Here is a 20,842-nt window from a genome sequence, read left to right on the forward strand (position 1 = left end):
GAATCTCCAGCTCACTTTTTTTTCAGATCTGCATCTTTCAGGATCAGATCTTTCCTGTAAACACCATTGTACACCTGTTTCTCCATGGCTTGGGTTAAGACAATCACGCGTGCCAGTGCAATCGGGAATCTCCCCGTGTCGGCCCTCCAAATTCAGCTCAGTTTAGTCCCAAAGAGTGCGGCAGAGATGTGCCTGGTCTGTCCTCGCGCCTCATTCGACCGCCTTCTTTAGGAGTGGATCTGAGCTGTGCTGGCCAGCAGCTTGTGCCAGCTCACCACCCGTTTACGCAGGTCTACCTTATCCAGCCACACGTACGCTTCGCCGATTAGGGTCTTCTTTACGAATTTGCCTCCGTTTGAAACAAGAAAGAGCTGCGAGGATTGGAAGAAATGAGAATCACTACTTCAAGTCTGGGCTAATTTTAAGCTTGTGCACTCAATTTACAATTTCCTATATTTTGGTGTCACAGCTTAGTCCTATTTGAAGTTATCATGACAGATGGAGAAGAGTTTTTTCATGCGTTTCATGACATATATTCTGAAGTACAGTATACAAAACTTAAAAGTCTCGTGAAGTGCTTTGAAATGTGCATTTTTTATTCAACGTTTGACAATCTCAACTGAAAAATGAAGAGAGGATGAACCAGAGTAGCTCTTCCCCTTTTAAAAAAACAGCCATTTAGGTGAAAGTGACAAGCTTTACATGTTTATATTGGTTTTATATCTTCAAAATGTGAATTTGTCATTGTTTTGTACCACACTAGCTCATAGATATCCTTGAGGACTAACATACTGATACTAGAATCTAAAAACCTAATTTCAATGGACCTTTAAATATACAGCGATTGAGAGAGCAAGTTAAGAAAACACATGCACAAAGAGAAACACTAACAAACTAAGAAAACATCTTTATCAGTTTGACAACACACACATGTGTAAATTCTCACAAAACATGCACTAAAATACAAAACGGGACCCCAAAAGTTATGAATAAAGCTGCTTTCTGATTAGAGTCAACAGTGTTGTTGGAGATCTGAGAGGTGAGTTTTTTTAAGCGTTTAAACAGTTAACGTCTTGATCGTACAGTTCCTTGTAAAAACCTACAGTAGTCTGACTTGCTTGTTTTCTAACAGTTGTTCTCTGAGTAAATCTTGCTAGCATGGCCTTGAAATAAGATTTAAATTAAAGTTAATTGTGTAAGTTGTCAGATTATCTGGGCTGAAAATATACAAAGAAGAAACATTAAAATTAAAATAAAAAACTCACCTCCAAGATCTTCGAAAACACTGCAAGATCCTTGCTTTTTAGAGTCTGCCAACACATTTCCTTGGGGTCTATACTATTTTACTATCTATATTTTTAATCACTGCATTTTAAAAACAAAATGTCTGTAGAATTTGAATGATGAATTTTACATTAGTTCTAAAAAAAAAGTGTTCATAAATCATGTTTAATTTTGATCTCCACTGAACATGGTGAATCAATGTCTGACGTACCTGAATGGAGTGACCTGTGGGGTTCATGCAGAAGCGGAAGGTTTCGTTGAAAGATGGTTCGCGATCATGACGACACACTCTGGTCTTCTTCTTGATGATTCTTTTCTGAGTGGCCACATTCACCACATAGAGCTTCACGTACAGGTCTGTAAAAATACAAGTGTGTTTGAAACAACTCACCAATTCTTTCTGGAAAAACACCTTCCCAATTGGTCTGTGGCAGTTTTGGAATATGTGGGTGTGGCTCTATGGCACCGCCTTTGCTATATAGAGTGCATGCAAACATGTTTGCAGTCACATGTTTTGTTACCTGGGAGGTGGTCGGGAGACTTGAATTTGTAGGTGATGTTTCTGCACTGTAGGATCTCAAGCACCAGGTGTTCTCCCTCTGTCTTCATCTCCTTCTTCAGGGCAATCTTTATCTCTCCCATCACCTGAGTCTTACCTAAACATGCACGCACGCACGCACACACACATATATATAAAGAGGTCAGTATCTCAGTTCCTCCTCTTACCTCTTTATCTTTTCCTCCCATATTCTGTGAATCTTTGAGCCACGTGAAGAGCATTCAGACAGTGATAAGGGATCTAGCACATTTATAGCCAGAGGAAATAGTTTAATATGGGAGGAACTATTTAAATTCTCTCTAAGATAAGTCTTAGATAAAAGTTTACACACTGGATGATCACTTTTACTCAACAAGGATGCATTAGATGGATCGTTAATGAAATTAAAGTGTCTGTATTGTTAAGACAAATATTTAATTTAAAGGGCACCTATTTTACCCCTTTTTCAAGATTTAATATAAGATTTTGTGTCTCCAGAATGTGTCTGTAAAGTTTCAGCTCAAAACACCCATCAGATTATTTATTCTACCTTTCAGAACATTGGAATCTGAACACATTGTAGCTGTTTTTGTTGTCTTTAATGCAAATGAGCCGGTTCTCCTCCCGTTGCCTGTCAAAGCAAGCGTCAATCTCTGGCTGCGTCAGATAAACAGCACAGTGACAGACATGAAGGAAGCAGATCTCACGTAACGTTTGTGAGAAATACTACAGTAAGAACTTTCCTAATGATTATTTGATGTATTTGTTGTGGAGTTTCTTTAAGCAATGATGAATCACACACAATGTCGTTACAAAGTTCAAGCACACACTGCGCACACGTTTAATTTTGCACTTAGTTTTTGCATGGCAAATGTGACAGGATACATGTCCACTGCTATATGGATATCCATTATGTTAATGTACAAAATAAACCTGACTTAACATCCACAAACCGGGATTGAAGGGTTTTCTTTTATAATTTTACTGACATGCGGCTGTGGTGATGAATTACAGTGATTTTACCTTCTTTATTACAAACATTTTAAACTCGTAAAACTCATTCTTGATCACATTTGATAATGATTGATGATCACAGAAAGCTGAACAGATCTTTTAATCACAGTTGCTTTGCAACGTCCTGTCTTGTTGATATGATTATATGTGTTACTACGGAGACATGTTAATACGCGGCTGTAAATCAATTCGCTGGGTGGGAAAATTGCACTCCTACATCACATTGCGGTGGGTCTCAAAAATGGAAGGGATTTGGATCCTATTTTATCGTCAGAAAATAAAAATAAAAAGACTTATTGTCTGTATTTTACCGCAATATGACTGTGGACACACTATACCAACACACTGTTCTGTCAACTTACGAAAGATGATTTTTATCATAGGTGCCCTTTAAAATAAATGCTGATAAAATAGATGTCTTGCTAATCACAAAGGAATCCTAAAAATGCATTATTAGGAAATAAATAAATCAGAATACTGACAGAGAGGCCTGGAATAATGTCAACGTTCACTTTCAAAGGAATATATTACATTTTAGAAAACAAGTGTTTTGTAATTATGATCAAAATATCAATGTATTTGTAACCAAAAAATTAAGAATTACACACTCCAAATATTAGAATAAAAGCCTAAATTAATGTAACTGAAAAGAATTGCAACATAATCTATTAAATGATAAAAACACTGTATGATAATATGAGTAGTTTAGCTTCTGTGATGCAAAATTATGCATTCAGATACACTGTTATTGACACAAACGAACACAAATAAGCTCACACCATCCCATGCAAACATTACCCTCTGCATCTCCATGAGCGGATTTCACAGCTTCTGTGCCGTTTGGAATCTTTCCACTGAATGATAAATAGCATCAGGTCAGAGTGCCAAGAAAATGCAGATAATAAAAAGGCATTAAAAGGCGTTCTGGATACAATCAAAAAAGTTATTATTATAAAAACACCATGATTGATTCGCAATTATTATACAGAATCATACAGAAAAGCACTCACAATCTGGGAACCTGGAAAATTGCACTATCCACCGCGTTTGTCCCGCCCTCTTCATCCAATAGGCTAAAGGCACTGCCGCTCAGACCGCTGTCCAATGAGGCTGCAGTAACAGGAGCATCACCAGATCTATGGCTGCGAGACGCTGTTTTTTGAAGTGGACTATGTGAGTTGCATTAATCTCATACACCACTACTAGTTTACATCTAGCGATTAAGTGCACTCCAAACACACACTCACAAACACACCGATAGATACTGGCACTGCTGGCAACATTTAAAAAAGCATGACGGCACTCAATAAATGAAAGGAAACGTCACAGACAGAGATATGCTAAGCAGACATCAGATGACAGAAGCAAAAGCACAGACAGAACAAATTAAACTGTTCATTAGTAATCTGTGTGTTTACGTTTTAAACACTAAGCGGGTAAGAACAATTATGCTAATTATGTTAGCATTACACTAATTTGTTGTTACTTGCGTTCAATCGTATTTTAATTTTTTTTTTTTATGTTGATGTATTTGGAAGTGTTTGATCGAGAGTGATGGTGATGGTGTGACGTGGGATGCGTGATTTCAACACGTAATTCATGCACACAGTCTTTTCCAAACAGATTCAGCAACGCTAACCCTAACACCAGGTGTCTCTTGGGATGGTTAGAGGGTCAGCACTTCAGTTTCACTACAGTGTAGTCCCCTGGTTTTAGGGAAGCATGTTGCTGGACTGTTGAATCAGACTGAGACTCGCTGCATGAATTTCCTGTGAAGTGGCAGAGAGTGGATTCCTGCTGAAAGTGAGCATCACTAGACCCTACTCACTTGGAAAATACGAAGAAGGTTTAAAGGTTACTTGACCTGTATTTGAACTGTCAATCCAAGTGTTGTGAATTAGCAATAGACAAATCTGTTCAGATGAATCTGTTTAAAAAATGGTCACCAACTCATGTGCTAGATCTTGACAACCACAACATGAATGGTAGACTACAGGACTAACTGTGTTTAAACATGTAGTATTTCTTTACAATGTGACGTTGCCATGCACTGGTTGGCATAGATATTAGATATTACAGCGGTTTTAGTTAATTTCCTAGATCCTTCTATACAAATCAAAACTTTTCCAAAAATCTAGTAAAAAACATTCAGGTTTTAATGCACCATTTTCAGGTAAATGCCTGGTTTGGACAGTTTTCTCTGCACAACAATATGTTTTTTTTAATCCATGCAGATGTACAGTATACCCTCTGTTTATTCAAATAAAAATGCTAAACATTCAACTTGGTGTGAATAGGCCATGTACTTGACAAAATTCATGCATATTTCTGTTAAGATTGCTTATAAAAACCTTAAATGTTGTCTATTTGCATCTGTAATTCAACTATATTGCTACCTGTTACTTGTTAAACTTAATGTACGTAACATGTGCAGTAAATTAATATCTCAACCTGCAATGTTCTGCGATTTCAATCAACCGAGGGTTTTAGAAAGAAGAAAATCTAAAGAAAAGAAAGAAGTTTCTAAAGAAAATCGTGAAGATGCACCAACTAAATTCATGTGATTCCAAACTACAGATTTAAGGCTGATTTATACTTCTACGTTGTGACCCACGGTGCCTGCCTTGCATGTAGTCTGCATTTATACTTGTGTGCGCTGTTTGAGTTGCTCTGCAATAACACTTCCAAAATACTAGCTGGCAATAAGTTATGTTCTTCTGTGTCAAGATTATTTGCAAGTGTTTTGTTTTTTCTGAATGCTAAAAGTAGCTCAAACTCGCTCATTCAGAGGTCTGAATTGGCAAACGTGCAACAACTTTAATCATGAGGTAAACACAAAACAAACGTTTCCATCTGGAGCTCCTTCACGGGACTAGACCCTTGTAAACAATCGCTCTATTGGGCTTGCAGCTCTCAGCACAGCCCATGCTTGTCAGCGATACCAAGCCTACCAATCAAAGAGCTTGCGCTACACGTCGTTGCGACGCATAGATACATTTTTTGACAGGTGCACATCAGCGTCAGCCACGGCGAGGGCTTTGTGATTGTGTGAAGGCTGCGCCTGACCATACACGTGCACTTAACCAAGAAGTATAAATCAGCCTTCACTTAATCCTAACTTCTGTTATAGTTCTGCTCACTTTCATTTGGAACAACTCATTGTACAGCGTCCCCTTCCCATAGTGCCCTTTGTAGGCACAAATACACCTTATGCAAAGTGTCTTCAGCTAGTTCCACTAGTTAGATGTGCGTTAGTAACTCAACATCCTCTCGCTCTTTCTCTCTTGCTGTCATCGGCAATCATACGAGACGTTCAACTCTCACCTCCGTCCGGCTGCGGCCTCTCTTCAGACAGGGCTTTCCTGAGGGTCAGGTGACGGCCGTCAGGGACCTCATGGGCCGGCGACTCAGATGGGGCTCTCTGAATGGTGAGCACACCAACTACGCTGTGCCTGTGGTGCCTCGGGTCGAGGTTGTCATTTTGGGCTGGGGCCATATATCAGCCACGGGGTGGGAGGTGAGAAGGAGGGGAGGTTTGGAGAGGGGAGAAGGGGGGCGAGATGGAGACTCAGAGTATGAACTTGTCACAACATGGACACCACCAGCTTTTACTGTGTAGTCACATGCAGCCACAGTCCGCACGGCCCGGCTCGGGCTCAAAGCGTTGACTGAGGTGCAGTGTAGGCCAGCGAGAGCCGCAGAGAAAGTGAAGGCAGGGTGGGATGGTGCTTTAAGGAGTGGCGGCCACATGCACGACCATCTCGGTGGAGTGGGGTAGCTGCTGAAAAGCTGGCCGTCTGGGACAAAAAACAACTCAATGGGACAAATAAAAGAGGAGTTAAATAAAAAGGTTGTTAGGGCTGTCGTGAAGGGCTCAAGTGGGCAGAAGATGTTGCTTTTGTGTTTGGTGCGAGTCTTTTGCTCTCTGACTTTAATAACATGGCAAGATAAGATGGTTTTACTTAAAAAAAACCTTAGTAGTAAGGTTCCAACATGTCCCTTTGGGGTAAAAGGAAAGGTCTGCATGACTAAGTGCGTGACATGTGCAGTCAGATCTCCTCACAGTGATTGACAGGTCTTAGTAATCCAACTTAGCATACTGATTGATGGGCAGCAAAGTGCCAGACTAGGTCAGAAATAGTTTTTGTTTCTGCACAATGTTTAAGTTGAAGTCTGTTTTTTAAATCTATTAAGATTCATTATTTGTACCATTATTTTATGCATTGGCATATAAGGTGTTCTCTGGAAATCAAACCCATATGCTACAGGAACTGTTCAGAAGTCTTAAGGATGCAATTAAGGATAAATTATTAAGTACAAATAGATTATAGTTTAGCTCTGTAACTTATGATACACTGATGTACATTTATAAATGATCTCTTGACCAGTTTCATGATAAAAACACTAAACGTAACATGCTCTCTTAAATTTACAAAATGTCATAAAAAAGATATGTTTCTGTACAAGTGTGTGTGACATGTTCTCAACATACTAGTGAGAACACGCAGGCCGGGAGGAAGTGAAGTGACAGACTGTGACCACAAGGGGATCAGAGGAAGAAAAACTGGAGAAATCAGAAAACAACCACGGGGAAAGGAAAAAAACCAAACGAAGGCGTTGAAAAAGAACAGAAGGAGGAACAGATGAGTGCGAAGGCAGCCATGCTGTGGAGGTTTTATTTGCGTCGTTTACTTGGTTGGAGACGGGGCTGTTGGCCGGCAGCTTCAGCCATTGCTGTGGAATCGTCAAGGTGTGCCCGGGCCGTGCCACTTTTGCCATGAGCACGGGGACCTCCATGGGGACGGGCTTGACCCTCAGAGAGGGATGGCTTCGAAGAGCTGGGGCTACTGTGAGATTTCTCAATAGTGGGCACCTGCGTGTCTAAAACAACCAGAACCAAGTTACCACAAGAGCTGTTTCATTCCCTTCTTTAGCCTATTTATTCATTTAAATTCTTCAAAAATGATTTAAATTATACATAGACTAAACAGATTATTTGGTTATATTATTTTAAAATGATCGAGTGTCCATCTAACTGGTGTGTTCCACTATTGTGCCCTAGTTAGCATCTAAGCAGGCTGCTTGTGTCTGAGCGGCCCTGTCACACCCTGCGTGAGGTGACTGGAGTGAAGCGCTGGTGAGCTCAGCGCCGTAGTGAACTCAACACACATATATGGAGAGCGAAAAGCCAAAGCTAGGAAGCTTGAGAAATACAGGATGGAGAGATCAAGTGAAAGCGAGAACAATACAGAAAGAGGAAGAGAAGACAGCGTGGATAGAAATGACAGCAGTAGTAGGATGGAAGACAGGAAGACATCACGTCTGGAAATGTGAAAGAAGAAGTGGCAGAAGTGGCATGCGACGTGCACTCATACCCTTGGCAGGGTCAGGGAAGATTCCGTGACTACGGCTTTTGATGACCGAGGATTTGGGCGAGTCCTCCTTGCTGTGTCCAGAGGTCTTTGGGGAATGCTGGCTCCCGTGTCCTCCAGGGGGTTTGGGCGAATGCTGGCGTCCTTGTCCCGAGTGAGAGCGCCGGTGATGTTCGCCTTCGCTCTGCTCCTTCAGAAGAAGCCAGCGTGGGATGTTGTCCAGTTGTGCCGTGTTGGACAGGTCAATTAATACCTATAAAGTATCATACATGTACAATTTCATGATTATTCAGTGACAGTAAAGTGAGAGTCCATCTCTTAGACTTGCAGCCTTAAACTTTTAGACACAACAGACCCGGTGTTTAATCTTTCAAAGTGTGTTTAAAGCTTGTAGCCTCTCACCTCTCCCAAAAAGTCATTGGCAGAGCTCTTGTCGTAGTCCCACACGCTGACCTCCAGTGTCTTCTTTCTCAACTAAACACACACCACAGAAACACAGAGAATTCAATGCCAATCATTTATTTCATGACTCTGACTCTTAAATATCCTCAAACAAGATACAACCTGAGTAGTAGGGTGATTAAAGGGGTGGTCCAGAGAGTATTTTTAAGGCTTGATTGTGTTTATAAGATGCAAAGCAATGTGTGCTCATGCCTACTTTGTAAAAAAAAATCACTTTATTTTTTTCATATATCTTATTTTGATTATATACAGCTACTCGGCTAACATGAAAACGACTGTCAGATTTCCTAGTTCCTCTGAAAGGCCCACCCTCAAGAGGCTCAGATTGGTCAGCTAACATAATATGCTGTGATTCGCGGATCGGCTCCACATCACCAGGAAAAGCGTCACGCCCATACAAGCCAAACGCAGACATGTAGAACGCAGGGATAGCGGCCGCATAGAGAGACACTGCTTCACTGGTGAAAATCGTGGGTGTTTATAGAGGTGTAACTGATAAATATGAACTTGTAGCTAAATTGTTAGGGTTGCCAAACCACATTTCCATTGTTTACATCCTTGCTACAACATACCGTTAACTGTGCATGTAATAGATCAATTTGAACAAATAAAAAAAGCTGTCCTTTGTCAAATGCTAGCTATATATATATATATATATATATATATATATATATATATATATATATATATATATATATATATATATATATATATATATATATATATATATATATATATAATTCTCTGGAACATAATTAAAATTAAATTATGGAATTGTAAGCACTTCTCTCTTTGTGTCATGCCCTTTGGAAGACCAAATACAGAAACAGAACAAGCTCTGTAGAAATAGCAGCGTTTAGATAGCATTTTGGCTTTCTCTGCCACATTACAGCATTACATGCCCCTTTGCTGTGCGGGGTGTGTGCGTATGGTGTATGCGCGTAACCTGAAGCGTTTGTGATCTCACTAGCCCTCACTAGTATTTTTTTGTATTACCCAAACGTCTTTCGCTGTAGGCTTTGCTAAGCTAACTCTACAAAAGCCAACATTACATTCAGAGATGTTGTAAAAATAAAATAGTCCAATCTCAGTGGAGTGACAAGTGGAAATTGATTATGTTTTCTGCAAAAAAAAGCTGTTTTCAACAGTAATAACAAACACAAACTCAGTATTTTTAGAGTGATTTCTAAAGAATCATGTGAGAAAGAACAATGCCAGTTAGATTAGAAATAAAAATCATTCCCTCTAAACTTTGCCTCTGACTTATATATTCTTCTTTGCTAGAAATAAAGACCAAAAAATCTCTTTTCTGTTAAATTGGTAAACATCTTCAGCATGATGTGTAGCACAAGAGCATTAAATCCAGCTGGTTTTCAACACAAGCCTCACCTAACTGCATTCTGTCTTTCTCTCTCAATTAAGAGACACTGGCCTCGCTTCAATAGTCCAGTAAAAACATATCAATCACATCTGTCAGTGTCTGCCTAAGAGAGCTCAACCGACTAAAGAAGCTCTTTGGTCTTAATTAGATTAAAGCACTTCTGGGAGACAACAGATTATTCCCTGTTTGCACCAAAAGCCTGAGATTCTCTCTGAAGAGCTTTCATATAATTGAAACCTCAAAACTGATATGGAATCTTCAAAGTAAAACATTTTCCATCAGATTTTTTTTCCCAGACATCTGAAGCGCAACTTAGATGTGTTTGTTCACCTGTTCAAGGTGGATGTTTTTGTAGATGACAGTCTGGTTCCACTCCGGGTTCAGGCTCTTCTGAACATGCTTGGACCTTCTTTTGTTTTCAGCACTGCAGTTAGGAAAAACAAATACACCAAGAGGTCAGCATTAAGTTAAAGCAGAAAATCAGTGTGCACCAAACTTCAACATGGAACACCCCACACTGGTGGCAGATGGTCTGCACGATGGAGGACATGTAGTATAGGCCCACTTGTGTTGTTGCAATGACCATATACTACATAACGAATGTGATCAAATGCAAAACGATGACAAAAAGAGCAAAACACAACATCATTAAGCCGTTCATGTCCAAGCATGGCCAAGCCTTCAATAATCTGCTTGTACTGTAGGAAAGAATCACATACCTGGCATTCTGCACAACCATGACCTGACTGTGAAGATCCAGCATGCAGCAAAAACAGACAACAATCAGTGATGAGTGGGAGACCGCAAAGGTGTGTGTATGCATGTGTGTGTGTTCGCAGTAGCTCATGCATTCATGCCCATATGGAGCTGAGAAATGGAGAGCTCCTGTTTCTGTAGGTTCAATCCAAGTACTGCATGATCAGATGAGAGCCAGAAATGGTCCGACACACATACACAAACATACACACCAGCCTACAAACATCAGTCAGCGCTATCATTTTACACACAAACTCAGCTGGCATTGATTTTCCTCGTTTGCTGACTCACTTACTGCACACATAAATAGGTGGACAAGCGCACACACACACCTATTTAAAATTTAGCTAAAAAACTAGGGCTTACACAGTATGCATAATCCTTTTCAGGTCTTTCCCACAGACCTGATGCTAATTACAGCTGGATAAGTGATTTTCTGTTTCGTTAACTCTTGGAAAGTAGCCTCTAGGAGAGCTGCTCTGGGAGTCTTAATTTACAGTGCCATGGGTGAAACAGGTGGATTTATCTTTCACCAGGAATCAAGATACTAACATCTTATTTTTAACATCTCAGTAATCTCACAGCTATACTGTCTAGTAGAGCTGTTAGAAAGGTAGAAACTGTCTGATGAAACTGTCTGATGATTGGCATGCCCTGTTTATTGACTAAACACAGTTGGCAACCCACATTGGATCCCACATAAATGGACAGTTCACCCAAAATATGAAAATTGCCTCATAATTTTAAACCCAGGCTCATTCTGAAAATGAACCCCTATATACATTTCTGGAAAGCACCAAATATGTCCCAGGAGGTATGATTTTTTTGCCGTTTTTGTTTTTTCGTGAATCCCCTAGAGCCCTCTGTGTACACTTTTGATATCTCAAATTTCTCTCATTAGTGCCATTTGAGCCATAAATCCACCAGAGGTTGCTGTTGACCGACTGACTGACCGATCAACCGTCCTTCTTCCCTAAACCCAACCAATAGTGTTTTCAAAAGCCCCGATTGACCCGCCCACCCTCTTCCCTAACCGCAACCAACAGTTTTAAAAAGCAATCCATAAAAATAAAAAAGCCCCCTGATTTTTACCACATTTTCAGATTTTTACCCTGTTATTTACTTGTTTATTTTATGTTTTGGCTTTTGTTTTTGTTTTACCCGCTTTCTGGAACTGTTCTACGCCAGACTCAAACCCCATCAACTCCTCTCTGACAAGTCCAATGACGTAAATGGCGAGCTAACTGGACAAACTGGTAACAGTGGAGAAGCCATCCACACAGTGGTCAGCTGGTAAGCGAGAAAAGGAACGGCATCACACCACCCCGTAGCGTTCATTTTAAATACGAAATGCAGCCATACATACTTGTCTATATAATTCGCGATCTCCAGAAATGTATATAGGGCTACGTTTTCAGAGTGAGCCCATGTTGCACAATTTATTCTCCCTCATGTGGTTTTTAACCTTTATGAGTTTCTTCTGTTAAACACAAAGGAAGATATTTTGAAGAATGTTGGTAGGTGGAACCCATTTACTTCCTTAAGAGGGGAAATAACTATGAAAGTCAATGGGTGCCAGCTACCAGCATTTTTTCAACAGAAGAAAGAAACTCAAACAGGTTTGGAAAGGGTGAAGGGTGAGTAGATGATGGCAGAATTATCATTTTGGGTGAACTTTATAGGTATAGTTCAACCAAAAAGAAAATTTACTCATTGTTTACTCACTCTCAATTTGTTATAAAGCTTTATGTTTCTTTCTTTTGTTGAAAACAAAGCAATTTATTTGATGGGAGCTGAAAATCTTGACATCCATAGTAGGAAAAACCAATACAATGGAAGTCAATAGCTAAATCTTTTTAGCTTTCTTCAAACTATCTTCCTTAGTTTGTTCAAAATAAAATCAGACAGGTTTGAAACAAATGAAGGGTGAGTAAATGATGACAGAATTTTCATTTTTGGTGAACTATCCCTTTAATACTCAATTCCAGTCAGCTGAGTTTTGCAGAAAGTACTTACCCTCTACCTGGCAGCAAGTAAACTTTAACGAATGGATCAGAGTAGCCGTTATTGTCCCGAGGCGCCAGATTTCGTGCTTGGAGAACATGGACGATGAGATTTCCCAGCTGTTTGTCATAATTTATTTGAAGCTGCAAGAAGGAAGAAAACAATGTCTTAAACACTCTTATACACATAAATGCACTCATTTAATCAATTAATTAAACCAACTTTGTGGAATTTTATAGAGTTTGCATTCATAAGCAACCAATTTCTAGCTGTAGATAGTTCTAGAAAAGTTCATATTGTAGTTTCCACTTTTACAGGTCTCTAAATTACACTTTTAAAATTACACTTGCAGGTTTCTCATGGCCTAAATGAGCTACTGATACAGCTGAGATAATGAGAGCTCAAATCTACCTGGATTTCTCCCGAAACTGGGTGGGACTGAGTTTTTGCACCCTCTGAGCTCTAAGAAACAAAAACATCAGCAGTAAGGAAAGTCGTGGTTTTGCATTTGACTTTGTATACAAAATAATTGTGCACATGGGATATGCATACCTTGCTGTGGCGTTTCTTGCTGACAGAGGGTGAACCAGGCTGGCCAGGACTGGGAACTGCACTGGAGCCTGCAGACGCTGAGGGTTTATCCAGTGCTGATGCAGAGGAGGACGGCACCTGCTGCTGGGACACTTTCTGCAGCTCGGCAGCCAGCTGCTTAGGGTCCACACCTGGTGACCGCGGAGGTCTGTCTCCTGTATATTTAGAAGTCAGGTGTTAGTAGTCAAGTGTCACTGTAATTCAATAACATTTGATTTTTTAGAATGACTGGAGGTTCTCACCTTTGACCTGGTCTTGCAGGTCTAGATGGGAACTATCAGAATCAGACAGCATATTTATGTCACTGGAGATAAAAAAAAGACGTTGAGGAGATTAGTTAAGCCAGCAGGAAATCAATATGTGACCCTGGACCACAAAACCAGTCTCAAGTTGCATGGGTATACTTTTGGTAATAGTTTCTTTTATGGCAAAAATCATTAGAATATTATTTACAGATCATGTTTCGTTAAGATTTTTCATATATTTTCTACTTTAAATGCATCATTTATTGATTAGTAAAATGCTTTGCTAAACACTTAATCTGCCCAACTTTGGCGATTTTCTAAATATTTAGTTGTTTTTTTAACCCAGATTCCAGATTTTCAAATAGCTGTTTCTAGACCAAATGTTGTCCTAAACCATAAATCAACGGAAAAGTTATTTATCCAGCTTTCAGAAGAAGTTTCAATTTCAATAAATGTACACTTATGGCTGATTTTGTGGTCCACACATGTACATGCAACGTGAATGTTTAACGATATACTTCTAAATACATTAAAGAACTAACTACACTCAGGTTTTTTTAAACAAAATCATGACAAAATACACTCTGCTTAGAGTTTGTTGCAAAAGCTGGAAACTTTTATAAAAATTCAGCTTCGGTTTTAAACCATCAGTGATCAGTATTAATTATGCAATAGGTAGATGTGGCTCTGATGTGGTCTACTTTGACATTGAAATCTTATTAGGTTCAGTTTAGCAATTCAGTTCATCACGGTCAGATGCAGGTAATTGAAGTTGTAATTATAATCTACACATTTACATTGTCACTGCCGCTCTACCAAATGGTTGACCATGCTTTTACTGTTTTAAATAATGGTTTACACACACAGCATCACTGGTTTACAAAATATTAAACAAACATAATCCTGTTGCACTACTACACTTGATTTTGGTTTTATTGTAAAGAAAAAAAAACAAGAAAACATGTTGAATAAGAATCTGAAATATTTTATAGCATACTTCAAAAAATTAAGATGATTTAGTATTCAGAAATGTTTTATTTTGAATATTTTTTCTTACACTTCATATTATTCCTAGTATATTTATTAATTTTGGTACTTTTACCATAAACCGACATATCAAACATTTGGTTTTAGAAATTATAGGATGTGTTGAAAACAAAATGTATTGAGTGTGTTAACCAGCCACATTAAGTTAAGAAATGCAATCCAAACATTTTTCTCTTGGTGGTGCCATTTGTACATTGAGGCTTTAAATATCATGTTTGATTCAGAGCTAGATAGACATCAAAAATAAAAAGCATCTAAAGCATGCAGAACATAACTATTAATTAAACCTGACACTCACAGTCTGATACATAATTCGGCCTCTCCAACCTGGTGACCAACCAGCCCTTGCACCTCCTCGTACGTCTTACCACTCAAGGAAATGTTGTTCCACTCCAGAACTTGCATTCCTATGCAAACACACACACACACACGCATATAAAATCAACAACTTTATACATTTTAATTCTTTACATTTTGTCAAATATGCTGTAATATGCACTGCAACACCACAGATCAAGTTTGATTAAACAAGCTGTGCTGAAGAAACCCCGTGAGAAAGGAGAGGAAACACGTGCAACAGAGTTCAAGCCAAGTCACAGCAAACCGAAACCACTCTCTTGGCGCACTTACACAGATGAAAGCGTGTCTTCAGGTAGGCCAGGTATGCCCTCTTTGGGCGTTTCGAAGCTCCTACGTTACGTTGGATGCTTGGGATCCCTGGGGGTGAATGTGTACTCGGGTCATTTACACACTTAAAGAGTTTATTGTTTAATGTGAGAGACTAAACAGCCGGCTCACATTACTCCACAGCTTAACACCAGCCTGTTACGCTGAGCTTGAGAATATACGTCAGTCACATGGCTGTTGTAACCATGACGACCGCATGCATAATCACACTTGCACCAAGTAGAAGCATTTGACATTTCACCTTTAAGTAGCTTATTCTGCTGTTGGGACAATACGTGGGAGACTGATGATAATGGATTATATAGGTCAAGAAAAGATGAGGAAACTAGTGGCAAGGTATGATTAGATTTGCATCGCCAAGATCTGTAATCAATTATTCTGCATTGTATGTATTATGATGTATAGTTTTATGAGAAAGTAAGAGTGGGTTTATACTAAGACAGTCTGTAATTTTTGTTTTATACTGCACTGTGTACTAGTACTATATACAATCTTGTTTAACACCAATAAATAAAAAGGAGAGGAATAAGAAAAGATGAGAAGAAATGAGATGAGATCAAATGAAAAGAGAAAGGACAAGATGAGATCAAAAGAGACAGCATGACAATAAATGTGAAGAGAAGAGACGAGGTAAAAGATTAGATCATAAAGAAAGGGACAAGATGACATGAGAAAATGTGAGGTGAGAAATAAAATGTAAAGAAGATAAGAGCAAATGAAATACATGCAATAAGAAACAATGATTAATGCAGATGAGACAAGAAGAGATCAGATGAGAATAGAGAAGAGATAAGAGTGGATGATTGGAAGAGATAAATAAAAGGAGATGGGACAAAGAAATGTAGAGAAGAGAAATTAAGAGGTAGAAGAATAAACAAGGTTTAAAGAGAAGAGACAAGATGAGAAGAAAAAAGGTGACAACAGAAGAGACTTAATGAGACAAAACAGATATAATTGTGCTGCACAACATATCGTTTCAGCATCGATATCGAAATGTGCAAATATATACAGTTGAAATCAGAATTATTAAACCCCGTTTGAAATCTTTTAAAAATATTTCCCAAATGATGTTTAAGAAAGCAAGGACATTTTCACAGCATGTCTGATAATATTTTTTCTTCTGGAGATAGTCTTATTTTTTTATTTCGACTAGAATAAAGCAGTTTGTAATATTTTAAAAAACATTTTAAGGTCAAAATTATTAGCCCCTTATTAGCCTTAATTATTATTAAGCTATATATTTTTTCGATAGTCTACAGAACAAACCATCTAAACACAAAGTGATAATTGATAGAGAGAGCGAGAGGAGGAGGTGAAAGACAGATGTGAAGTGTCAGTCCCAGTCAAAGCTCAGAATGTTCTCTCACAAAGCCCAGCTGTTGTATATGGCCTCATAAATAAGCCTGCGCGCAGACAGATCCACTCCCTCTGGCTTCACTTTCCCCCTCACCACCTATCCCGGCCCCTCGTAAATTATGACCCGGAGAAAGCAGCACAAAACCCGGAGCCTAAGCAGACCCAATTTATAATGCTTCGTGCTCACCCTCACCCCGAAGAAAAAGAGAGCATTAACGTCTCCGTCACAACCGAGATCAATAGAGCTTGTAAAATTCAGCTCCATCAAAATGTCTGAAATAGTCCATCAAGACGGTGTGAAAAATTCAGATTTTACTCTTGGTTTTATTTCAAAAGTCTGTGAAGATTCTTCCAAGTCAACGAGAAACTCTTGCCGTCAGCAATCAATGGGTGAATCTGTCACAATGAGGTCAATTCTGACTTGTGCAAAGTGCACATTTACATAACTGCATGGTAAAGAAGACCGCGGTAAAGCTCTTTTGAACTGAACGCCCTAGAGACATCTCAAAGTTTCGATATAAATTTAACACTGATCTGCGCAACACCTACGCCGACAGTATACACTGCAGAGGAAACACAGTCATGAACCTGAAGCTTCAACTTCATTTTCTCCTTCTCTATCTTTATCTCTCGCATCAAGAGTGAGTCATTCTGCGAGCCTGGAGGTGAAAAATCACGCAAATTAACATCATTTGGTTTTTTTTCTGTCTCCTGCCCTGAAATATCACGTCACTTTGTGCCCTTTAACGTCAACCCATGTGATTCTCTCTCTGCTTTAAAAGACAGTGAACATCGATACACCGCTTCAGCTTAACCCAGTCAGTGAACCCACACAGGAACATGTCTTTTAAAGTGTAACCGGCTTTCATTGAGGTTCCTACCTTCCACAATCTTCCCCGTCTGTTCTGCTGCTCCTCCAGGTAATACTTTGGCAACATATGCACCGATGTCTCCATTGCTTCCTGGGACCTCTTTCCCTCCAACCACTCGAATTCCCAGTCCATTTCCTATGGGGAAAGAGCATTGTATTAAAATAAGGAGGTCAAATACCTGCACGGAGGTCGAACAAGCAGGAAAAGTGGGATCATTTAGTTCAATTTCCTATATTTGTCTGATTTGTTTATTTGTATTTGTCGTGCACAATATCTGAAAGATTTTGAATTAAAAGGTCCAATTACTCTAACCAGCAGCAATTGAAACAATTGTTTTTTAACCAGCTTAAGTACTTAACACTTTTGTTTTACAAGTTCACACTCACAGATATTTGACTGAATAGAACATGCGTGTTTGGCGTGCTGTCTGGGGAGAGGGCTCTGAATTCGGAAATACACCCTAACACATGTCATTTTTCCTTATTAGTATAAAGAGAGACAGGGTCTAAATGCAGTGTCTAGCCCGGCACCAGAATGCTCCCCTCCAGATTTAACTAGGTATCAGGTTTGATAGTGTGGAGTTAGGGTGGTGGAGGGATGCTGAAGTCAAAAGAAAACAGAGGTATGTGTAAAACATGTGCTGAATAAGTTGGCGGTTCATTCCGCTGTGGCAGATGTAGGTTTGGCCTGTCCAGACTCACATTTAAAATACATTTTTATTATTTTTAAAACAAGAAAAAAAGTACTACTAATTAGGTCGCTTCGAGAAAAAGCACAAGGATTCATGGGTTTATCAATTTAATTGCAGGCATGACACACCAACATATCTTGCCCAGTTCAGGTTCAGTTATGGGTTATTAACTTGGCTGAGACTTAGCCCAGATATGGTCCATGTTTGGCCCTTATCCGGAGGCCAGACTTGGTCCAGTCATGTACCGTAATTCACTGCGGCAAGTGGGCCAAGCAAAAGCAGATTGTGTGGGCCAAAGCTGGGACAGAGATATTTTGCTATGTGGGCAGTAAATTGCACTTGCTACATTCAGGCAAGAACCAACTGTATAATAAAGCTAGATTTTAAAGGAATTTCTTCTATAGCAAGTCACAGCCTGTGTAGACTGCTGTCTTTAAAGTTCAAACTGTATTCAATATTTTTTCTCTATGTTTCCTATAATGAGGAAATTCTAAATATTCACTGAACTAAAACATCTGATAAACAGACACTGCAATCAACACAGAAACTCCAGTTGCCTTTAAAGGGCTAGTTCACCCAGATTTACTCAATTTTTATTTGTATTTTTTTGGATTTTCTTTAAAGAAAATACTGTGAGGAAAGCTGAAAACTTGATTTATATAGAAGGAAAAACAAATACTATGAAAGTCAATGGTTACAGAATTACAGCTTTTTCTAAATATTTCATTTTGTGTTCAACAGAGGAAAGAAATTTTAAAAAGTTTGGAATAAGTAAAGGGGGAGTAAATAATTACAGAATTTTCAGTTTTGAGTGAACTATCCCTTTAAATATTGGCATTTGCAAATCTTTTCAGGCACCGATTCGAAAATTACTAAAATACTTTAATAATGTACATCGTCTAATTCAGAATCATGGTACACATAACCTTACATCAGACTAATTACCTAAATTACAGTGCAACAAATCCACCAGTCACCGTGCAGTTCACTTGATATAGCCTTATTCATTGTCTTTTTAAGGCGCTTGTTTCTTCATCAGTTTCTAATTATGAGAATAATCCAATTTGTGCATTACACGCCATTTTGAGCTTTGATGACTGATGAAACTGGAGGGATGCCAATCTGCCACATTGCTGCGTAATGTCTGCCCTGTTCTAATGCTTAAAGGAACAGTGACACAACAGACAGAGGGGAATCAGCCCCACCTACATGACATACCAAGGCATAAGAAGGGGGGCAAGAGTGCTGATGTGCTTTTTGCTCAGCGGGTTTGTGTCTGTTGACATTATGAGTGCAATGATCTAGCAAAATGAAGCGCCACAAGAGGACGCTAAAGGGGAATTGGAGAAGGGATAATGTGTTGTTTAGTAGTAGGCCTAAAATAAAACTGTGCCAATGCAATCTCAGCATGGCGAAACTAATGTTTGCATAGACATAAGCCTCGGGCATTTCTCCATGCTTGCCTGGTAGGCGAACAGATCCTCTTTTACCATGGGCAGCTGTCTGCATTGTTGGAGCATGTCAGAATGCCAAGTAGCATTGAATATTTGACAGGTTGCATGTCTTACCTGATACACTACGATCTTTGGGATCCCTCTGTAGTTTTATTCTGGCATGAGGAAATGGGTAGTGAAACTTTCCCTAAAGACGCATAAAATAAACATAATCAGACAAATCTTTCTTTACAAAGAAATTTGCAATGGCATTTTATGCCATGCTGTGATACGCATTCCGAATACCTGTCTTCTGTCCATCCCTTGTCCGTTTTCAGCACGTCCGTCTCTTGGTTTATCAAACCAGTCGGTTTCTTCTCGACGCAGGTGGTATGCTTCAGAAAAACAGATGGAAATTAAAACGTTAAAGTCTTGCTTGCCAGTCAGTGAAAACAAACCCCTAAAGGCCCTCCAGTAATATCAGGTACTAGAGACAGCTAAGGTACGCATGTCTTATATTCAAACAAAACAGAGCCATCTGGGACAGAAAAGGAAATGATTATACAAAGTAGAGCAGTTATTCTCACATGCAAACCTTAAACAAACCCTGAGGACTCAAGTCTTTTTAGTTTTTATACAAAAAAAATTAGATCAAGTCTGTTTGCTACCCACATAACAAAATTTCTCTGGCCCAGCTCTGGCCCATACAATCAAGTTTTGCTTCGCTCACATGCCGCAGTGATTTACGGTGCATGACTGGACCAAGTCTGGCTTCCAGACAATGGCCAAACATGGACCATATCTGGGTTAAGTCTCACCAAGTTAATAACTCCTAAGTGGGCCTGAACTGGGCCAGATACGTTGGTGTGTCACGATTGCAATGAAATTGATAAACCCAGCGAAGCATTGCGCTTTAGATACACTATGGACGTGCTTTTTCTTAAAGAATTTTTTTCTTAACTCAAAAATTATTTTAATGTACTTGAAAAAGTGGGTCATGACAGGCCAAACATACCCACATATCAATTTTTAACGTCTGGGCCAAATACATTTTACATCTGGCCCATATCTTATGTGCCACCTTAAAGATGGTGCAACCTCTGCCAAAT

At 39.2% G+C, this 20,842-nt stretch overlaps 1 protein-coding gene across 1 annotated transcript in view; it reads right to left on the minus strand.

Moving 5' to 3' along the window:
* Nucleotides 1-20,842, minus strand: part of pcloa (piccolo presynaptic cytomatrix protein a) — a 56,042-nt gene that overhangs the window by 1,644 nt on the left and 33,556 nt on the right. Inside the window, exons 9-27 of the mRNA XM_056455873.1 lie at nt 20,040-20,128; nt 19,869-19,941; nt 17,619-17,744; nt 14,993-15,101; nt 13,645-13,706; nt 13,364-13,557; nt 13,223-13,273; nt 12,824-12,954; nt 10,771-10,797; nt 10,382-10,475; nt 8,611-8,682; nt 8,212-8,461; nt 7,529-7,717; nt 6,161-6,322; nt 3,847-3,988; nt 3,635-3,690; nt 1,806-1,940; nt 1,496-1,641; nt 1-371 (exon numbers count right to left, since the gene is read on the minus strand). The exon at nt 1-371 is cut by the window's left edge and continues 1,644 nt beyond it. Coding sequence (XP_056311848.1) covers nt 228-371; nt 1,496-1,641; nt 1,806-1,940; nt 3,635-3,690; nt 3,847-3,988; nt 6,161-6,322; nt 7,529-7,717; nt 8,212-8,461; nt 8,611-8,682; nt 10,382-10,475; nt 10,771-10,797; nt 12,824-12,954; nt 13,223-13,273; nt 13,364-13,557; nt 13,645-13,706; nt 14,993-15,101; nt 17,619-17,744; nt 19,869-19,941; nt 20,040-20,128 — 2,252 coding nt within the window. The 3' untranslated portion in view covers nt 1-227. The remainder of the gene's footprint in view (nt 372-1,495; nt 1,642-1,805; nt 1,941-3,634; nt 3,691-3,846; nt 3,989-6,160; nt 6,323-7,528; nt 7,718-8,211; nt 8,462-8,610; nt 8,683-10,381; nt 10,476-10,770; nt 10,798-12,823; nt 12,955-13,222; nt 13,274-13,363; nt 13,558-13,644; nt 13,707-14,992; nt 15,102-17,618; nt 17,745-19,868; nt 19,942-20,039; nt 20,129-20,842) is intronic.

Source organism: Danio aesculapii, chromosome 4, assembly GCF_903798145.1.
Source record: "Danio aesculapii chromosome 4, fDanAes4.1, whole genome shotgun sequence".
NCBI lineage: Eukaryota > Metazoa > Chordata > Actinopteri > Cypriniformes > Danionidae > Danio > Danio aesculapii.